At 36.1% G+C, this 22,946-nt stretch overlaps 1 protein-coding gene across 1 annotated transcript in view; it reads right to left on the bottom strand.

The window, feature by feature from the left end:
• SLC2A9 (solute carrier family 2 member 9) overlaps positions 1 to 22,946 on the bottom strand; it is a 78,658-nt gene that overhangs the window by 14,648 nt on the left and 41,064 nt on the right. The window contains exons 8-10 of the mRNA XM_053976631.1: positions 22,387 to 22,497; positions 13,809 to 13,910; positions 11,264 to 11,339 (exon numbers count right to left, since the gene is read on the bottom strand). Coding sequence (XP_053832606.1) covers positions 11,264 to 11,339; positions 13,809 to 13,910; positions 22,387 to 22,497 — 289 coding nt within the window. The remainder of the gene's footprint in view (positions 1 to 11,263; positions 11,340 to 13,808; positions 13,911 to 22,386; positions 22,498 to 22,946) is intronic.

Raw genomic sequence — 22,946 nt, 5'->3', positions numbered from 1 at the left:
CCCAAAATGTGCAAAAAAACCCATGGGAAAATACACTTCAGGAATACTGCTAGGGAGAGATGCAATGCAGGTACTGAGTTTCTTCCATTTGTGTAGGTCTACAGATAGAATAAGAATTTTGCAAAATAGATATCTCAATCTTTATAAAGGTGTTCTGTCACCTGTTAGATTATTTTAACTTGCACTTTGCATTTGATTGAATAATACCCCACCAAATATGACATTACAGATATGACAGCTGTACTCCCAGCTAATCCTGCGGAAAGAACTGGGAACAGAAGGTGTGACAGGAGTGTACTGAGTCACAGCTTCATGCTACAGACTTTTCTAGCTGTCTGCAGCTCTTCTCCACAGGATAATTAAGTAAAACAGGCACTTTGTTTGTAGAAAATGGTATAGTTCATTAACCACATTACTTTGTACCATTTGAATCTTTTCTGCCTTTTCTGACTTTTTTGCATTGATTAATTGGCCTTTGGTTTAGCATCTATATAAAACCTGTTATTCCAACAGCATTTAGAAAGCCATTTCTGGAGGTATTCTGAACTTTGTTGGTGCAAGGCAACCCATTCAGGGTAAATAAAACAAACAAACTAAGCAATGGTGCAGAACAAAAATATTGATTCACTCTGTTCTATCCTCAGTAGTTAAAATGTTATTTCTTGGTTCTCATCAGGTAATTTACACTAAAATGGTTGACATACAACAACAAGGTTATTATATAAAATATCACAAAAAATTCTTTCTAGATCCATTAAGATAATTAGTTCTACAGCAGGTAAAAACCACAATACCCTTATCTGAACCACCTGATAATTTCCTTTTCAGTGAAATCCTCCCCCTCTTGAATATTAATTAGTGTATTTTCCTATAATTTTTACTTCCATAAGTCAGTGCACTCAAGCACAATTTTATGAGCAATCCTTTACTGACTAATTTTTTCTGAAAATAACAGTTGCCTTTGAAATACAACTGTTGGCTGTAAACACGAGGAATATATTTAATATTTAATCATGAATTTATTTTAATTTATTAATTTAATGTAATATTTAATTTTTTTGCTTCTTTTATTGTAAGACAAACCAACAGTATGTAGGCCATAATGAACAAAATAAATACATTGGTTTTTTTGGTTTTTTGGTAACAATTTCAGTCTATTGGGATATTTGGTAAGTTTGGGGGTTTTTTTGTTGGTTTTTTTTTTTTTTTAATTGCTGTTCAATTTTTTTTGTCTTGGCTTTTGTTTGTAAAAACTGAGACATTAAAATATCAACATTAAATTTCTCCTCTGGTTCTTGGCAATATTTCTTTTTGCTTCACAATTATAATGCTGCACAGCTACCAAAGAATAAAATGCAATTAAAAAAATACACTCAAATTATAACTACGTAAACAGTTAATAGTCTTTTAAACATTTCCGCCATATATTCAGATCCATCTTATAACATCACAAATCTAATTATAGCCCAACTTTCTGTTCTATTTGAATGTGAAGAACTTTTTTTTTTTTACAGAGTTATGACTATGAGACTATATAATAGAATAAAATTTATAATTATTCTCAGTAACAATGATGATTAGGCACTTCTGTTCATATTAAATTGTTAAAACCAATTATCTCAATTTTGAGAACAATGATGAAAGAGTTTTTACTATAATAAAAGCACAGAAGTGTCCCTTGTATATTCATCCACTATACAGATGGAAGTAGTGTGGAAATACGCAAATTAAAAACTTATGTTCAGTCCTAGGTAAGAGAAATATTCATAGAGTCACAACACTGTATGAGGACTGAAAAGAAGAAAAACCCAACCCCTATCTATTCTAGGCTTATTACTTCTATGATAATCTTCTGAAAGAAATATAAAACCATCAGACATGATTTCCTGTTAGGAATTCAAGTTGACAGACCATTAGCACAAAATGCTGCTGGTTGTGAACCTGCAAGCTAAAGAAATCTTGTAAAGTCAGTATATTTTAACAAACAAATTATTCATGCTAGCAGTGCACAATTATGTAATTATATAGCTGCATTCATCCTGAAGGACGCCGACAGTAAAAACAGTGGGCTAAATTTTCAGAGAAGCTGGGACTGAAGAGTTCTCCCTGTCCTTCTCCTGTTTAAGATGGGTAATAGACCATGTCTGTTTATAATTTCAAGAAACTGTTGAAGTTTCTAGGACACATGGCCTCAAATACCAGTAACTGAAGAAATGGGTTGCTGCTACAGGATGGTGGACAAGGTATGAGGAGGAGCAGTAGTTGTAGAACTAATGAATGTAAGACAATAACAAAAAAAAAATTCCTTACTGTGACCAATAACCAAAACAAATATAACAAATTGCAGTACTTCCTTGCTAACAAACAGAAAGGAAAAGGAAGGGAGATTCAGAAGATGCACTTTGACTAGAAATACCAGTTGAAGACAGTTCATCTTGCTGTGATGAACAGTATAAGCCTTCTTTCTGATGAAACTCAGAAAGAGGTCACATAAGCCATAATTCAATACTTCCAAAAAAGTGAAGTTTCTGGAGTAGGGCAGATAATATCTGGAGATTGGAAACAACTGCTTTGATTGTTTGTTTGGTCAAACTGGCACTGACTAGCCTTGTTCATGCAGTTCTCCTGACCTATTTTTTTCCTCTCAAAGTCTGTTACTGGTGTTTATTCATCTTTCTACGCAGTAGGTTGGCTACCAAGAAACACTGTCTGGACTCTAGAGCAGTGTTCATTGCAACATCAACTAATAAACTTTTGCATTTAGATCTTAGCCATGGAGATTAGTCAGAAATAGATGAGATGAATGCAAAACTTTTTGCTGTGCATTGTGACTGGGAATAAGGGAAATAAAATATTTTAATTGTCTTACATTCATTAATTCTACATCTCCTGTTCTATATATTTATTAGTTTGCACTTTTGCAACTGTAACTATTTTACACGAATTCACAGAAAAAAAGGTAATTTTTTTTTTACTAGGCTTTCCTTATCCAGTCCCTATTAATCTGAATAATGTACCTAGGTCACTTACACAGCTTTTGAATAAGTGTTTTATTTCATGGTTACATGGACCTCTAAAACACATGGGTGCATTTTTGCACCAGTACATTTCTTCAGGGTTGGAGATGTGAGCCATCAGCAACTAATTAATGATCATTCAGGAAAAGCTGCTAGTTCAGGTAGGAGGAGTGCTGTCAAGTGTCAAAGTATTCACATTTTGAAAGCTTCAATTAAGGTAATTTTTAAAATCTATTGTTAGCAGGATAAAGTTCATAAGTTTTCCTGCTGCTGAGAACTCCAGGTGTCACCTCCAGCAATTCCTTTATTCAGCAAATACAATTACCTTTCAAATACGAGGGGTTCATTTTTCTTTAGATCTGCCACTAATTATAAAGAATTTAAATCACTTTTGCTGCAGAACCGTAAAATCTACACATTTCTCTATGCTGCTCTTTAAGAGAAAAGAATTCAAACAAAACGTAAAACAGGTATTAATCCCAAAATATATATTGAATGACACTGTATTTAATATATTCAAGGGACATGTTATCCTCCCCCCCAATATAAATTCAATGAGTATTGAAAGCAATTCTAGTTTTATTTCTTAACAGCCTAAAAAATCAATTTGTTCACTCAAAGGTAATCAAAAGACAAATTCTCAACTACTTGACTTGGTGAAAGTAGTTGACAATACTCCTGCCCCCAGGGGTAGGCAGCAGCTTTTCCACTGCCGGAGAAAACCAGGAAAGGAAAGGTAAATGAGCCTCCTGCAGCTGTGCTGCACAGCCCACAGCTGTTACCTGGCATTGGCATGGCAGGCTGTGATGGCTGCAGCTGGGAGGGCAAAACACCAATCCCAAGAACACCTGCTTTGGATGGATGGCACCCGACAAGGGAGCGTCACAACAGGGCAGGGAATGAGGGAATGGGGCCAGGGGTCTCAGAAATCTTCAGCTGGGACTGGTATGTACTGTCTCCAGGTTATTACAAATTTCTGAGCAGAACCATAACTCACACTTGGAGTATTTAACTGATATTTATGCAGCATATTTTAATTCTGCTGTTCTGCCCACAAAAGCTTTACGACTATCAACAAACCCAGTCTTTTCCTAAATACCTGGGAAAACTAAAGGTTATTTCTGCACAAATACCCTCCATATCCAATGCAGGAACTACTTGGTATTATCAAAGAATGCCTATCTTCTGGGAAGACCGTAAATGCTTTTAGTTTATAGAATAAAAAAAAAAAAATAAAAAAAAAAAAAATTAAAAGTAACCAAACCTTTCAAATCTACAACTTTTAAACCAAATATAGAACAGCATGGGTTTATTTTTTTCTTTTTAACTGCATACACTTTTCTGGTACAGAGAGTGTACCAGTGTTCTTTTTGCACTCAAGCAAGCTCAAACTCTTTCTCAAAGTGGACTGACATAATGCCTCTGTGGGAGGCCATGTGTGTTAGAAGTTTTTACATCCCACTGTAAGTAGAGAAGCTAAAATATCACACAATGCTTCTCTAAATGCCTATTTCAGGCAATAATACTGATGCTGCATTTCAATGCAGTACTTCTATGCCTATATGTGTGCTATCACACCTTTGGTTGTTTCACATCCAAGAACTGATTTTTGTCTTCTTCACTCATGACATTTCAGGCTGAACAAACCTCATGACTTTCAAAGTGACCCTTTTATAACAGCTCTGCTTTCAATACAGCTGCACACTGGCATTCAGAGTGAGAGCATGGACCGATTTAAACTTTAAATACCAAAGTATCTTTGATATGCCTCAGGGCACTGTAATGATTTCCTCTGAGTTTTCTTTTGTTTACCTGTAATGTCAATTTAAAATGGTATTCAGTTGCATTCATTGTATTCAGCTGTGCTAGGGAAGACTTCACTCACCTTTCACAAACCATGACAAATATTATAAAAATCTCAAAAAGAGACAAACATAAGTGAAATATTGTTCTGGAATGGCCTGGTTTGTTGATATTTCTCAGCTGTGTTTGAAAATGCAATTGCTATAAAAGTAACAACTGAAAAAATAAGATCTTGCTATCATAAAATTGCTATTTTTTTCAAATGCAGCTGAGTTTCAATTTTACTGATTTCTCTTTCCTGTAATCACAATGTGACTGGAAACATACCACTGATCTGATTTTATCATCCTTATGCATACTAAATACATAAATGCATTTTAAAAGTAGGAATTTAAGTAAAATCACATAGACTCATGTTTGAGCACACTAAATTCAGCCTTATCTGTGCTACACTGAACTCAGCAGGACTTCTGTGGGGAAATACTACTCATCCACAGAAATACTTACAGGATTCAAGACCAGAATAACAACTTCCAAGACATTGCATAAGACTGTAAACGCAAAATGCCTGAAGCCACTGTGTATGATTTAGCCAGAGACTCCTGCTTTCTTCTCTCTGGTGCCACTGATTTAAAAATATCAGCTATTGACAGAAATGAAGTCAGGGGCTGCATTTTGTTGCAGTGACCAGCTAGAAAATCCCTCTGGCCACATGTGCATCTTTGCAGATACCAAGGGCTTTAGATGGGTAGAAACAAAGTATGACTTTATACAGAGGATGGAGCATCTCACTTAGACATAAATAAAGAACACAAGATTTGAAGATAAAGGAATTCAGGATCATATTAGATCATCTGGATACAATCCTTTCAGGCACTATTTAATTCTCAACCTTCTTTGTGAGACACTGTGAAGTTATTCTACATCTTTTCATATATAAATCTATTTTCTTCACCTTCATGGTTTTTCACCTTTGCAACCCTTCTTTGCTAACTGCTGCCTGAGCAGTTTTGTGCTCCAACATTCAGCTCTAAGTCATCTCAAAAACGATGACATGATGCCTGACAACACAATGAGCATTTTTCACATTACAATACAGTGAGACAAGGTATGACAATATGATGTATTAGGTCTTTAAGAAAACATGTAAAAGAATGTGCATAGAGAGTGTTCGTATAAAACCATTTCTGAAATTACTTAGAAAAAATATAATCAGCTATGTGGAAGTCTTCCAAGTGATACTCAGAGATATTATTCTTATATTTTTCCTTAGCTAACTGGCATTTTTCAGACATCCTCAAATCCTCACCCTGAGGAGTCTGAGTGTCTAGACCTCTTTTTCTCTCCAGGTCATATATGTTCCATTCTTAGAAATGGGCAAAATGCAAAAGATTTCAAGAAAATCACTAATCTCAAACTTGAAATGCCACCAAAATAACACAGATTTCTGGCACACAGATGGCTTGAGTTATCATGATCAGGCAATTGATATAAAATCAACTCCCCCGATTTTTGGAACTTCCATGAGTGTTACTGTTTGTTGCAATAAAAGGTCATTTTTCTTTTCTATCCAAAGGACTCCAATGAACTCTTTGGAAGAAGGAGCATTACCATGTGCCTTTCTGTGCACACATGTGGGTGATCTCCCTCCCAGATAGAGTGGTCAAAGGGTGGGCAACACACTTGTGCTCCACAGTTTTTACGGATCTTACTGCCACAATTAGGGTCTGGGGTTATTTCTACGTATTTCCAGTGGCAAAATAAGTCCAGTGCTTCAGTGCACCTTGTTTCCAGAGCCAGAAAATTTGCAGAGATTTGAAAGCAACAATACTTATTCAGGTTCTGAAAGAAGGTGTTAAAAGAAGATTGTTTCAAAGCTAGGTATTTTATCAAAACAATACACCTCCTCCCACCTCCTCCCATCCTTCCATTTAGTTAAAGACAGGCATCATGCCTAACCCCAGCCACCATGGTTTCCTGTCCCTTCTCTGCAGCACTGCCTTCTCCACTTATCAAAACTGGATGGAAAGGCATTACACTTAACCAGAATATGCTTCTCAGGAAGAAATACCAATGAATCACTTCATACAAAGATAATGCATGGACATGCTTTAAGCAAGGTTTCCAAGTTGTCAAGGTCTTGATTGTCTTTTTGTTACACTTATTTTCACTAAGAAGGTTATCTGGAAGTTCATGCCAATGTTTCTGTAATCCCCAATTAATCAGATGATCAGGTTTTTTTCTTCACATGTTCCACTATCTGACACATCTTGACAGGTGGCAGAAAAGCCATTCTCTGGTTCAGAGGATGAACACATAATTATTTTATGTGAGTGGGGAAAAGTTAAAAAACAAAACCTGCAAGCCCCTCATCCGAAAATGCATGACAGACTCACTGACAAATGGGGTCAACATCCCTGCAGACAAGTCAGGAAACTGAATGGAATATATTCTGTGTCAGTTTTTGGGTGTTCAGTTCTTGTTAAAAATATTTGGCTGGTGGGTAAAAGGGAACAATCTGCAGCAGGTTTTCTAAAACTACAATGCACATTTTTCAATTTTCCCAGAAAAATCAAAAATCACTTGCTGGCACAGCAACTGTTGCAAAGGTACAATGGGTGAATGAGGACTTCAAAAAATAGCTAAAAAAATAGCAGAACCTTCTCTTTTTTCTATTTAAGTCAGATTTTAGACCATCTTTCCTTAAAGAGATTGATTCTGCAGGCACAGTTGAATATGAGTGTTCAGTCCATAAAGAGGCATCCACACAGGTTTAACTGAGAAAGTGGAAATAAATCTTAGTTTTCCTTTTTTTTAAAATATTAACTAAGGCAAAGTTAAAGAAGGAATACATTTCACATGCACTTAAAACTGTCTATCACTATCCAAATTTCCAAAAAACTGCACATTATTTACCCATTCTGTAAAGGAATTACAAATCAATGCACTTGCTCATGATGCGTAATCTGAGCAGCACAAATACTCTCTACAGATCCTGAAAACGTTCCTTTACTTTTTTTCTTTGATTTGTTTTCTCAGCTGATTTGTCTTCTCAGCTGCAATTCCCTCAATTTTTTCCATTTACTTTTTGCTGGATGACAAGTCTTTGTTTGTATCCTATTCTTTGAAACAGTTATTTGAAATGTATCCTATATTTATTTCAGGACCAGCAAATATCTTAACTTGTGTAAAATTAACCAAATAGGCACAATGAAGCAACCGTCTAGGGCAGCATGGCTCCCTAATCTATAGAAAAAGAAACTATTTTCTTTCAGATCACACACAGACTGTATTGAGCATTAATTTTTAGAAAGCGAAAGCTTTCTGCTGTTTGTCTTTTGACAAAAATGAAGTTTCAAACCACACACATGCCTGAACATACCTGTTGCTAGCACTACAGTCCTCAAAAATATCTGCAAGCTGAAAAGTTCAGAAAGATGAAACAAATGAACACCCTCCACAGTTTACAGTAACAGCTGATCCTCACTGTAAAGGAGCAGATGGGACTCATGCATATGCTATCAGAAAATGGTTTACACAACATCTAAGCTATCAAGAAGGTATTAGATGTTCTAATAAGAGAGAAAATATTGTACATTTAAAGACAATTTTATGCTCTAGGAAGTTGAAGCAGTATTTTTATAAAACCAATTCCCCATGTTATTCGTTGTCTTTAGATGGGATAATTTTTCCAAGTACCAATAGCTCAATGAACACAAACTAAATTCATCCTAGCTTAAGAGTTGTGCCTATGGAATCATTACAAATTGTTTTTGTAGTGTAACTACAGGAGGAATTAAGATACTGAGGATTAATTGACAATTGTCCCTGTTCAATCAATAAATGAATGGCAAAACCTCTACAAAAGGCTAGAAGTAAGAAAAATATGCAACTTTATAATAAAGAATAGATCTTAATTTTCTTGGGGAAAATCCCTTTTACTACCAGACAGGTGGGAAAGTTATTCTTGGACTTCAGTCTTGTCTCATTAGACCATCAGAGTGCTACAAAAGAACACCAAAACGTGAAATTTTCCTGCTAAAGGGGTGTCATAAAATATCACTGAGAAGGTGACAATGAGAAATAGCTGTTCATTCCAGAAAAATTTGTGTTGATTAGGTAAAAGTTTACAAGATCACAAGAAAGTTGAAAAGGAGGAAGAGGATCAGTTGCTCTGTTTCTGCAAGACCTAGAGGGCAGCACAGAAAGACTAACAGAGGACATACGCATGAAAGGTGGTAGACATGTAGTTTTCTTTGCTAAAGAATACTAAAATTCTGCTGTTTCAGACAGAGATTTAATAAATCCATGGGAGACTATGAAAATGTTAGAAGCTATGCCTCAGAAAGACCCTAAGCTGGAAAAAATGTGCGCTGGTTCTCTAAAAATGTCTCACCTACTTGCCCTGTTTGTATTTTGCTCTGGACACTTCCCTACAACCACTGCAATGGAGAAAAAGAGAAGTACAAGCTACTCAGTTTTGATCTTTTTGTAGTAATTAAGGACTCAGTATCCTTGGTAGCCTGCTCAACTGCCTAGAATCAAAAAGCTTTTCCTTACAGTCTCTCTGCATCTTTCTTGTTTTCACACTTGCATTCTGCCTCTTAAGCACCTCACCAACAGGAGACTGGCTCTGCCATTGCAACACCCTTCTCACAGGCAGTGGCACTGCTCTTAGGTCCCCAAAGCTGTCTCTTCTCAGGCTGGACAAATCCAGCTCCCCCAGTCCCTTCTCACAGGTCTCCTGACACTGACATGGTGACTCTCCAATGGACTTGTCACAGGCTATTGATGTCTTTCCTGTACAAGGAAAAGATGACAAAACTTGACACAGTAGTTGCACTTAATTATTGAGTTGTGCCTTTTGATACAAAAAACAATGGATGCAAAGTGGACTTCTTGGTAATAACTTCTCTGTTCAGAAAAAAATATATATGCTCACTTTTATTCAATCATCTTACAACATTGTTAATAATGGAAGTTGCCCAGCTAAAAGTCAGTAAAGTATTTCACATCTCATAAGCTCCTTTAAGGAGAACAGAGAAGTTTCATTGAAGATAAATTGGCTTCCATCAAAGTCAGCTAAAATATTGCTATTGATTTGCAGAGATATCAGAATATAATTGTTCATAGCTTCTTCTCAACAGCTAAAGAGTCAATTACAGACATTTTCATTAAAAGCAATTTAGTGTTAAGTACTACCCAGATATTCCTGCTATTATCAGATATGACAAATATTTGAACACAGGAAAGGTGGAGAGGCCAACTAAGTAGCTGCTGGTACACTATTAATGTTCTTTGGCTTTAACAGCACTAAGCACAGTGAAAAACACAATGGAAGCTTTAATTTTAATGAATTTCTGTAGAAAAGCAAGCAAGAAATTCTGTAGAAAAGCAAGCAAGAAATAGAAAAGCAAGCAAGCAAGCAATTTCTAATGATAGCTGTTTGTCCTGGATGTATCTGCATACACTTTGTTCCAAAGAGATTGTGAAGTGCAGCACAAATCATGAGTAACATCAATAAAGAGAAAGAATCTAAATGAAGAATTCTAGAACCCATTTTGAAGAATGGTGAGGTGAAGAAGAAAAGTTGAGGATTTATCTTCATATGCTGGAAATATAACACATAAGAACACATAGATTTGCAAGTTCTAAGAATTCGTGGAACATACCTGTAATACGGAAAAAACTTCAGTTTGTTTCAACAGAGATTTTAAAAAAACCCAACTGTCGATACTGCAAGTAGCTGCACTTAAACACTCTGAGCCACATAAAACACCAGAAGGGACATTTTAAAGAAGTATCAAGTCAACATTTGATATTCCTAAGGTATTTAAAAGTCAAGCAAAGTTCTATTCCACAGAATTCTTTAACATCTACGCCCCAGATCTCAATCTAAGAAACCTATGTAAGCAGTACAGTGGACTTAGCTGAACCTGAGATTTGTCCTTACAGAAGGACAAAGGGATTGCTATTTTTTTCAGTATTTTCACAGTATTTTGCACAGAAATTAGTGACAAACCCGTTTCCCAGAAACAAGGGTAGAAGAAATATCTTGGTCTTCTCTCCATTTTTCTCTAAAGCAGCATATTTTTTCTCAGCTTTTCAAAAGAGGATTGATGGAATTACAGCAGTATTTCATTAGAGTCACATCAAACATCAGCAACTCTTCCCCAAATAAACCACAATCAGTCAATTAGACCACTTCAGTGGTGAAGATGTATAAACAGCTGATTAATGTTTAATGTCAAACTCCTTACAAAGAAAAAGAGGCAATAAATAGTGCATAAAAAACATCCAAAAGCTCAAAGGAACAAAAGCCTTATTTTCTGGTTTACTGCCAAAGTGAAGTTCTGTACAACTGATTTGCTAGCATAATGCCAGTGCAAAAATACCCGTTCTCAGATGTATAAAGAAACATGAAAAAATAGATATAGACATACCTGGTCCAATGCAGAACGATGCAATGATTGCAAGGATGCAAAATATACTGAGGTAAGGAAGCCAATGCACAGTGTTCTGGGTAGATAAAAGACATTCATTTCAAATATATCGAACATAACACAAATATTTTTAAAAACTTGTGTTTTCCATGATTCTTGATCTATTTCAGAATTTATTCTGGGGTTACTTTAGAAAATCACAGCATTTCTGTAGCACACAGAATTTCAGATTATTTGTATTTAAAGGCCTTGGTCTCTGTGAAATCCCTGTAGAGAAATACTAGATAAGCTATGTACCACAGAGTCAGTCTAAAAAATCACAACTTCTTGTGGTAAAGCTCAAGCCAACCTGGAACACTGAACACATTCAGCACCTCCATCCACCTCAGGTATTTCAGTCCCATTTAAAAAGAGCATCTAGGATAGCCCATAGAGCTTCAAATTCACCAGTCCAAGGCTTGGCTGAAGACTGTACACAACAGGCTGACGTGTGGTAGGACAACCAGGGATCTGAACCTTGGCAAAGCATGGGAAAGCCACAGTCCAGGGCTTTTCAGCTGTAATCTAATTTTGCAGACAAGGAAGGCCAAATATGCTATCTTTCCTCTACTTCTAAGTAGATTTTTCTCTACTGAGACCTCTATATATCAGGAACTTGAAATATGAAAAGCAATTCCTGTGGAGCTTGCAGGACATTGTTTCTTAATCATGTATGTGAATGATTGATTCTAATGCTAATTGATGAAAAAACCCATGGATGCCCATTTCTTTCTCTCTCCAACAGGTGGAGTTTTACTGCAGCAAACTGTGAATCATATTTTTATTAGAATTTTGCTATTTTTGAGAAGTTTGTTAATATACATGTAAATGTACTGTCACCAACTTGAGTGGCATTGTAAAAATATCCTTGCTAAAGGAAATAATTATTTTCTCAGTCTTAAGGAAAGGCTCCCATTTTCTGATGTTTTCTTCTCTTCTAGTCTGGGTTATTTCCTTAGTTATGTGGAAACCATGGTCTCCTGGACATTAACCAATGGGGTTGTAGATACATCAAAATCTCACAATCTAAGGTCTGGAAGCAAATCCAAGTCTCTGAGAAAGAGAAGGTGCAAATATGGAGTAGATATTAATTTCTCTGAGATTAAGCCTATTTGTACTGTGATCCTTTGTTCAAAGCAAATCAATACAGTTTGAGAGCCTTTTGAAAGGAGGTAAAACTGAAAGGCGTTCAGACTTCAGGGATTCAAAATAGCTGAAGGTCCTCACATGCCCAACTTGGCTTTAAAAGATCTGGAAGGGAATTTTCAGTCGGCATACAAAATATGCAATAGCATCTCTCTTCAGGAGGAGAGCTGTCTTACAACTGTTCTGGCGGGTGTGTGAAGTAAAGCTTTATTGTGATGGACATACAGGTAAATCAAATAAAACTGCTGTGGTGTGGCACAGACCTGCCAGTCCACCTGACCTACTGACTCCCTTCAAACAAGAAACAAGATTTGGAAGTCAGATTAATGGCACCACACAGGAATCAAAACCAGCAGAAAAACACCTTGATGAAACCACCCATGCCATTGCAAATGTCAGTTTTACTTCTCTAAAGTCCTTAGGAACATAAACAAACCACATTATTACATAGATGGAGGCCAAACAAGAAAAATTATACAGGGCCAGAGTTTAAATTGGTTTAATAAATAAAATATGATAATTTGAAACACCTGGGGAATTGAGTGCTAATAATATCTGATAACTTAGAACCATATCATCATAGAAACATATCAATTGAAAGAGACCTTTAAAGCTCATCTAGTTCCAATCCCGGCAATGAGCAGAGACATCTTCAATCAAATCAGTTGTTCAGAGCCCTGTCCAACCTAGCCATGAAGGTTTCCAGAGATGGGCCATCAAACATTTCTCTGGACAGCCTGTTCCAACACTTTACCACATTCATTGCAAAACAGTTCTTCCTTATACCTAATCTAAATTGACCCTGGTTTAGTTTAAAATTATTACCTCTTGTCCTATCACAAAAAGCCCTGCTAAAAAGTCTGTTCCCATCTTCCTTCTAAGGCCAAAGGTTCTCCAAGGGGTAAGTCTTTATATTGCCTATACAAATACCAGAAAAGTAACTTGAAAGAAACATCAAAAGTGGAAATTTTTAATAAAAAAATTTCCAAACCTAGAATAAGAATGACATATAAAGCATGAAAGAAATCTCAGAGAGAGTGAATTACAAAGACACATCCACAGAACACTGGTAAACCATTTATTCAGCTATGGGTAAAACTGTCTTCATAATATTTCATCATATGCATAAACCTTTGAATTAAGGAGTCTGAATGTGAGAATGTGAGAAAGTCCTTATAGCTTTCTTAATGCAAAACTTTGGAGCAAATAGATTCATATATTACTGTAAGAGACCTTTCACTCCTTATGCCAAACTGATTAATAGTATTGGCTTATGCAGGAATGGTGAGACAAACCAGTATCAAGCATGTTTAAAACAGGGAAATGAGAGAACAAAAATACATAATGACGCCAGTGTTACCTGTAAAGTCAGGGAGACAGTGAGTACTGCAAAGAAGATGATCATCAGCCCAAAACCTCCAATGAGGAGAGGCCTGCGCCCAAGCCGTTCAATAACTAAGCCCTGGAAAACAAAAAATGGCATTTGACCCTCTTGAGAAAACACTGAAGAACTTGGTTCATGAAATATGTTCTCCAAGTAAACATGAAAATCAAAACTCAACAAGGAGGGTGGATTTTACACTATTCATAAGCTATGACATTCATAATTGTCCTCACAATTATCTTTACAAAATATAACATGCTTGAAAAAACAATTCAGCATGCTATCCTTATCTGAGTCCACTGAAAAAATTGTTCATTGTTTGAATGGCTTACAAATATGCACTAAATTTCTATGACAATGTTCTTACAAAACAGAATTTTTAAATGTCAGTATGTTGAAGTGAACTATAGTCTCTTGCTTTTGCATTTTGACTGTTTCCTAATTTCAACATCTCCTGAATTTAAGCTTAAAACTTTAACAATTTTAGCATAAATTAAATCTAAATTATACCAAAATTTATTTTAAATTAGTTTTTTTTCTGAAATATAGAATAAGATTTAGTTGTTATTTTGGATAATTGATGTAATTAAAATATCCAAACAGAAGAAATCCATGCAGCAGAAAACTTTGTTCAGACGCGTGATTTTAACACTGATACTTGTGCAGCTACACCCCTTTTGAATTTATATTTAACATCTGAATATAAATCATAAAATATGAATATTTATCTGCTAGAGAAAAACACAATGAAGAATTTCTTAAAAAGCTGTAACTTGAAACTCTGCTAGTCTGACTCATTAAAATAGGCTAATACTTATTTTGTCATAACAGCTGATGTACTTTTCATGTTGGTAACTACTAAAATTACTAATTACACTTGCCTTTCTTATAAGAAAAATAAGAGGATTTTATGAAGATTAAAATGTACCACTTCAAATAAGTTAAAGTCAGAATCACTAAACTGTTTGCCATATCATTATTTACGGGTGACTGAATGCCATCTTCTGCACATCTTTTGAGGAAAAAGTAAAATGGGCAACTAAAATGAAATCTGGAGTAATACCCTTAATTCTGGGAAACAACACACATCACTCCACTGCGAGCATCTAGAAGAGATGTGTTAAAGCAAAGTACAGAGACACCCACGGATGAAATGCCTTGAGAGGCAAGTGCTTCTCCCTCAGTCTGGAGTTCGGCAGTGGATTTTAGGGCAGGCTTGTCTGTCCTAAACACACGTTGATTTTTCACCCTGAGCTGAACTTCCCGATCAGAGATATGCTCTGTGGTGCTGCAGATCACTGAAAGCAGCTCTGTGGCAAGATTTTTAATTCTTTGTTTCTTTAAATGGTAAAATATACTAATTTGGATAATTTCCACAGCTTCCATAATAGAATTATGGAATTTTAAAAAGACCTGCACTGATATTAATAAGATCTTATGAAGTCGAAATGTTTCAAAACTGCAACTGCTTCACTGTCCAAACCTCTACAATATGGCAGCTATTTTATTTCCCATTATGATTAATAAATCCATCTTGCAAACACACATGACCACAGGGACACTGAATCAAGAGACAACTTTAATGGCTTTGAGGGCTAAAAAATTATTTGATAGGTCTGTAAGACCCATCTTCTGCAATTTCTGCAAGAGACTTCTGCAACAGATGTTTTATATGTAATTTGGAGTGGATTATATGTTGAGCAATAAATGTTGCACATGTAATTTGACATACTGTGCAATTTCTCTTATTTTTTTCAATGCTGGATTGATGGTCATGATCAAGCAATCTGGGTGTTGCAGAGCGGGGGGTTTTGTATTAAAACAGGATCAGGGATGATGCTTCTCTTAGAGGAAAAAGTTCATAGATGCCTCTCATACAAAACATGGGAAAAATGTGTATATTTTTCACTTGTAAAACTCAAAGCAGAACAAATTCCAGTAAGGAAGGACAGTTTGGACTTGGTCTTCCATAACAGCAAGTTTTCCTGGTGAAAGCAATGCTGGTTTTGAGGTTGTAAACAGACAACAACTTAATTTTTTAGTTATGATTATACAAATCTAAAACTTGTTCACTTGCAAAACCCACTAAGATGCTTATGACTCATAAGAAGTGGAAGATGATTCACCAGTTTCCAAGTATTTATAGTTCTGAATGCTCCACTGCTATGTACTGGTAACTGTTACCTATTGAAGATCTATAGCAAATCAAAATATTCTGTACAGTAGAATAAATCAAATAACAAGACATCCAGTGCATGCTCACGTACAGACAACAAAAGAACATTAGAACAATTTTCTGTGATAACACCTGAGTTATGTGCCAGGCTGTGTAGGCTGATACTTGTTTCTGTGTGATCATAAACATGCATTTGTAGAAACCTATACCCAGTCATGACGGTTAACACAGCTGAAATTACTGAAAATGTGTAAAAAATATTGCAACCAAAATTCTCACAACACAAATGTTTTGTGATAAAAAGGCAACTGATACACAAACTACATTAACAGTTCACACAACTTACTTCTGTCTGTCAGGAAACACTTGTGAATAAAGTTAAAGAAGCGAATGTCAACCTTTTCACTTGAGTCAGCTGCAGATACCAGGGCTGACATAAAGAAAGCAGAGTGCATTAAAATAGATCAGACAAGCTTCCTTGGATAAAATGAATGTGCAAGCAGTCCAAACAGGAGGTCCCTGCTTACTATTCCCTACTTATATCCTGGCCCTAAATTATACTAAGCAAACCCTGTCAGGTTTTTTTGATGTCTCAGCTCTGTGAAGAAGTTTGCTCTATATGTTAATGTCAAGAATAGCCACACTTTCTTTCTCATGTATTTTGGATAAAGGTCTGAGTAAGACTCTGTGACTAGACTCAGACTTAACATGGCAAACTAACACTGCGTTATTTCCACTTTAAATATCAGGATTAAAATGGATAACCTTATTTATATCACTCTATGATACAATGTGTAATATCTTGTACCCAGGAAAAGGAGAGGAACAGCAGACTGAGAATTATAAATTGGTGTTTTTTTGATTTATACTTTGATATATATCCATTCATCTACTGTATGAATGATTCATTTTAAAACAAAAAAAGGGGCTATTGTATTTAAGTACCTAAGCTGGAATTTAGAGGCCTGGCATCAACTTTGGCCACATAAGCACAAGCTTTAAATAAATGTCTGTCTGCAAGGTTCTCATATCAATTTGCCTGTATCTGTATAAAAGCCATGACAGGATCTTATACAACTTCTGCAGGTACCTGTGTAAAGATTACTCTTAGTAAAGCATAGAAATGATTGCTACATTTCTAAGCTCAGTCTGAAGTACTTTTCAATGAGGCATTCTTAATCAGCTTCACTTGGCAGTGAAATTTTTCATTCACTAAAGATCTCTCCATTCTTGACACCTGCCAAGAGACCAGCACAGCCAAGACATTGCCCATGCAAGGACTTATCTTAGCCAGCCACTTTTGCCTTAGCAGTGTTTGGCAATAGCCCCTAGGGCAGCACAAAAACACTCATTTCCTTATTCCTATTCTGTCCCTTCAGTAAACTAGATGTTTCTGAAGCAAAACTCCTTCTAGTGATGATTCAGTTGTTAAAAGTGTTAAGCTATCATTTTATGTTATAAAATTCAGGCTAGATCTCAACCTTGATCTGTGACAACTTATTGTGGCTGATACTTTATTTTCTAATGATGTATTTGAATGCCCTGATGCAGATCATCCTGAACAGACTGATAAAAGGATTACTCAAACCCTATGCTTTTAATCCTCAGCAGCAGGAGATACATCTTTAAAACTTTCAGTTTCTGAATATATCCTACAAAAGAATTTGTACTACCCAAATGCAGCCTTTAACCATATACACCTTGGGTCTTAGGAGTGGTGATGTAAGGCAGACCTTCATGATGAGACTTTCTTCTGGAAAGCACTACACATTTACTTCAACACATGCAGTCCTCATCTATTCAAAAGTCCATGTGTATCAAAGCAATTAAAAAAGAATAATGTCTTTATCTAAAAGCAATCCTGCTGATCACTGGTGGGCTAAGGCAGTGCACATTAACACAGTCTCTCTCTGCAGTCCACCCTGCAGAGAAAATACGCCCAAATGCCTCTGGCCTTTGACAAACACCATGATCTGAGGTGCTGCTTGCCCAGTCTCTTTTCTACTGCTGTCTCTATCTAGTCTACTACAGACCAAGATATCACCTTCAAATTCTGGTAATCCTTGAGCAACAGCTTGTCAGGGTGAGGGGAGAAATAGGGGAAATGTCATGTTTGCCCCATTCTTGCCCTCTCTACTTACATCCTACTGGGAATTATTGGTATGTGAAGGCTGATTCTGACAGTGTGAACAATGTCACATGGGACTGCATTACAAGACTTACAAAAATCCAGGTTCTAACAGAACTTCCTAGGAACCTTCGAGATTCTAGTATTTGTCACCTCATGTTTCTCTCTTACTAAGTCTGGCTGTTACTTGAACATATCTCTTTCTCTTCTGACCACAGTGGACCCAGAGTTTTAGTGGAGATATCTTGCATCATCCTGTGGAAATCATGAAGGAAATATGTTGAAGATGAGAACAGCTATGGATATGTCTGGAATATGCTCTACTTGAGATGTGCCATGCCCTGAGTAGGGAATATTTCCTTCTATATTGAGATCTATAAACAGTAAAAGAAACAAAGAACGAGTCTAAGAGCCCTTTCTCATGACATCCTAAAGCAGATTAAAATCATCTTGCTAAAGAAGGCTGGCTTCCCTGACTTCTGTGTGATACTGCAAAGGATTTCCTACATTCTTTTATGGTCTAGTACTGCAATGTATTTTAACTCATTCCAGGCTTCACACAGTTTGTCTCTGTCACAGGCTTTTAGTAACACCTTCATGCATCATCCTATGGGAAATACTTGGGGCACAATCTTCTCAATATAGTCACATCTAGACTCTTTCTGTGAACATTATAAGAAAACCAAATCTGGTGCCACAGATGGCAAAATTGGATGTGGGATGCTTCATTTGAATAACATTCCCTTTTATTCTATGCTGGCTTCATGGAGGAGGGAAGGAATCTTTTCAGACATTTCCTTCTGTCTCCCTTTCCATTCACCCTGTTGCTGTGCTAAAAAAAGGCATTGGAAAATTGTTCTCTTTGCCCACTAAGAGTAAGACAACAACTAAAATTAACCTGAATTAGTAAAAATTAGAAAACAGCAACAGTAATCAATCTTACTGAAGAATAACAAAGTTTGCGGTATGCCCTTACTTTAGAAGTTATAGAACAGACTTCTAATAAACACAGGGAATTATTTAGGTATATTCCATCCTGCTTCAAAGAATTACATCAGGTTAGGTAATTTACTTCTATAATTAACTTCTACATTAACTTCTATAGTAATAAACCTATTCAGTATTTCATTCCAGAGGATACTAAACTTCAGAAACAAACTGAAATTAATGGGCACCTCACTAAACAGTAATTGTCTAGCCAGTCCTCTAAATCAAATCTGTGTTAAGTACAATGGGTGGAATTCTCTATCATTAACCAAAAAATATACAGAAATTTTATATTGTCTCCCTAGAGAGAAGCCAGAGCATCAGGTATGCAATGCTATACATATTTCATGAAGTAAATTAGACAGTGTTGGTGTAAGTGGAAGTTGTAGCCAAATTATGCGAATGAAAAGAAAATGATGATGCATGTTTCATCTTTCAATGTCTTTCAATGTTTATATGGTTTTTGCTAGAGAGGAAGAGGGATTAAACTGCAGAAAAATCATGCTACAAGTGGGCATATCAAGGGATCTGAGGCAATACAGAGCTATGAAAAGCATGGAATATTAATTGCCTTTCTTCATGGACTACATCAACATTATTTTTGTTGTGCTGTTGCTCCCAAGAGATGCATTAAAGGGAGACTTTCAAAATTTTTCAGTTTCAGTATTTTATCTCCTAAATATTACTTTGCTTCTCCATGAAATACATCTCTATGTCACTGTTTTCCTTTGGCATTCATACGGGTTTCATCAATGGAGGTCATCAATACCCAGGTATTCTTACTGAGCCTCAATTTCGTGACCACCTAATTTATGCATAATAATCATAGATGGTACGGGATTTCTAGTGGACATTTCCAATTGCTATTTCATTTAAGAGGACAGAAAGTATACCTCTATAACTGATTACCTTTACTGATTTATTGTGAGTAAAATCTGGTTTCTGGTAGCAAACACAACAGATTAAAAAATACCAGGAAAATTGAGTACTCTTCTTGTTTTCTTCTGTTTCTTCCCTGAGTAGTATAAAAGGCATGCACCTGGTTTAACATTTAAGGCTGTGAAAGAGATTTTTTACAAAATGTCAAAAGGAGACATTGGGAGAGGTTGGGAGTGGGAGGAACACCCTGTCCTCAGCGCTAGGCATGAAAACTTGATGGGAACTTACTCGAATAAAGAAGCTGCAAAATCTTCAATGGAAAAACTAAATTCATGCTATTGTTCCTTTAAACAACAGAAATTAAACATTTATGAAGATTAAGGAAATAAAATTAAAGCTAAAAAGCAGTGTGTCTTGAACTGAGAAATTGGAAGGGAACAGATATATTGGTACATTAGCATTTCCAGAGGCACAGCACATAGCATTAACAGAAAAAATATTTTAAAAACCTCCTCTTGAGTACAGAAAGTTAAAACACATACCAGGAGCCAAAGCACACCCATCCACCTCATTATGTGTGAGAGTCTGCTCTGAAGAAGCCTCACAAACTGACAGCACAGAAGGAATTGAAAAATAACAGACTGTATTTATAGAATGGCTTTAATATCATGGAATCATCTCCGTAATTATCCTCTGTTTTTACATAAAAGAGGTGTATTCTTCACTTAAATCAGTGGTAGAATTATCATTATTATTTTTCCATATATCTTAAACAAAGAACCATGTATGTGGTATCACAAAAAAACTGTAAGAGGTAGGCACTTTCATATGTCTCTGTTTTTACCGATTAAAATTAATCCTAAAATAAAAGTCTCTTTAATTAAAAAATTAGTGAAAACCAGATTTGTGGAAATTCACAAATATCAGAAGGTCATTTGTGACCCTGTAAAGTCCTTATGTCCTAGGCTGCAAGAAAACATACCTGATAGCTGGATTTAGTTTAATATTTTGTAGGTCACAAGCAGTTACTCTGCCACTGAAAAGGACTCTTTTTCCAAAACCATTCTTGTGACATTTAAAAATGCTTGGTGCTGTGTTCAGTATTGTTCAAGTGGAGTTGGTATAGAATATATGAAGAAAAAATTCTAATAAAGAAAGAACTACTAGCTTGTTTTCAGCTTTCCATTCCAAAGACTTGTCCCATTGCTTCTTACCTATTGCAGTGTAAATATAAATGTATTTGCTTTAGCAATTAATTGTGTAATCACCTACTAAAACTTGAAGTTTTAGTTTGCTCATTTAGTGTATTTTTTCCCTAGTCCTAGTCCTGGGCATGGATGAGTTTTTCTTTTAACATCTCCCTCTACATTCAGAGCAGAGCAAAGGACCTGCTCTGGAGCTCATGTATTAGGAAAGGATGCCTGTTTGTCCTGAGTAAGGCAGCAGAATTGAACACCACATGGGACTCCCTTGTTCTAGCAGGCTGGTGTGTATTCACGTGTCCTCTGAACAGAGAGAGACAGCTTTCTTAGGATTTCTCCTGAGAGAAGCTGTGAGAGAAGCAGAGAAAAGAAAATCAAAACAATTCTTATCTCATTCGCTGCTCCTGTTTGTGCCCATGTGGAATGTTGTATGGAGATTGCTTACCCAAGGTGATTGCTTGATTGGATTCTGGTGATGGTTGTTTGGATTCATGGACCAATTGGATCCATGTGTGTGTCGGGACTCTCAGCAGAGGTTCACAGGGTTTTTTTATTAATAATATTATTAGTAATAATTCTTATTAGTATAATATAATAAAGTTATAATATAATATTGTATGATAAAACAATTAATTAACCTTCTAAAAGCATTAAAATTCAAACATCATTCTTCCCACATCAAACATCCCAACACCGATAAGCTGGCTTTACTGTTCCACCTCCCTGGGCGGCTGTTTCTGCCAGCCACACTGAACACCTGTAGCTGTACTGTGCCTGAGCCTTCTCCAAACAGCACCACAGCTGCCCAGCAGGCACACAAGAAGACTGAGATGTGAATAAACGGAATTTGTTCAACCAGGTGAACTAGTTTATGAGTCACCAGTTAATATACTTTGGCCCTTGCTGTTTCTGCCTTCTTCTCTTCATACATACAAAGCACTGCAGGACATACCAGCTTTTTCTGTTCCTTTTATGGATCTAAAATTAAAGACCATCTTAAAAAAATATTCCAAGAAAAAATTGGTTTAGGATTAAAATTATAAATAATATTTTGAATTGCATTATCAACCATCACACTTAATCAACTTACTATTCTTTTTATATTTTAAGCTGTATAAGAAAATAAATTTTAATAATATTGAAATATCAAGCATGCTAATGGATTTTTATAACCATACTTACAGAGGAAACAGCAGCCAGTGTCTCAACAGCACCAGTACTTAGTGTAACGTAAGGGATTGTTTCATGATTGATCCCAGATTCACTAAAGATGTTGTTCGTGTAGTACCAGATCTGCATCAGAGAGAATAAAATTAGTTATTAATCATTATAGGTTGAACTACAATATATTGGTATTCAGTTCAACCATCTAATCTGCTTGAGGCGAGACTTGTTAAAACTCTGAGCAGTCCCAGGTCACTGAGAGCCAAACAGGACAACAGATGTAGGGCAAGTGCAAATTCCAGGTGGATTAGGCACAATGCTGCTGTAGTTCCACTTGCAGACCCAGGCAGAATTACAAACAGCTTCAACTTAATTTAGCTTAAATCACTTTGGGAGTAAATCAGAGAAACTCACTTTATGCTTGAACAACAGGATACAAATAGGTTTTGTGTGGCTTACAAAGCCAGCTCGTGTAGCTTTATGGAATACTTCAACAGCATGTAGCAACAAAAGAGAGAACAGCAGAGAGTTGTTGTGAGACACTGAAGAAGCTGCTCATTTTTGGACTGAAGGAGTGA

The sequence above is a fragment of the Vidua macroura genome, chromosome 4, assembly GCF_024509145.1.
Source record: "Vidua macroura isolate BioBank_ID:100142 chromosome 4, ASM2450914v1, whole genome shotgun sequence".
Classification (NCBI taxonomy): Eukaryota; Metazoa; Chordata; class Aves; order Passeriformes; family Viduidae; genus Vidua; species Vidua macroura.
Note: the sequence above shows the minus strand (reverse complement) of the source record. Positions and strands in the feature narration are given on the sequence as shown.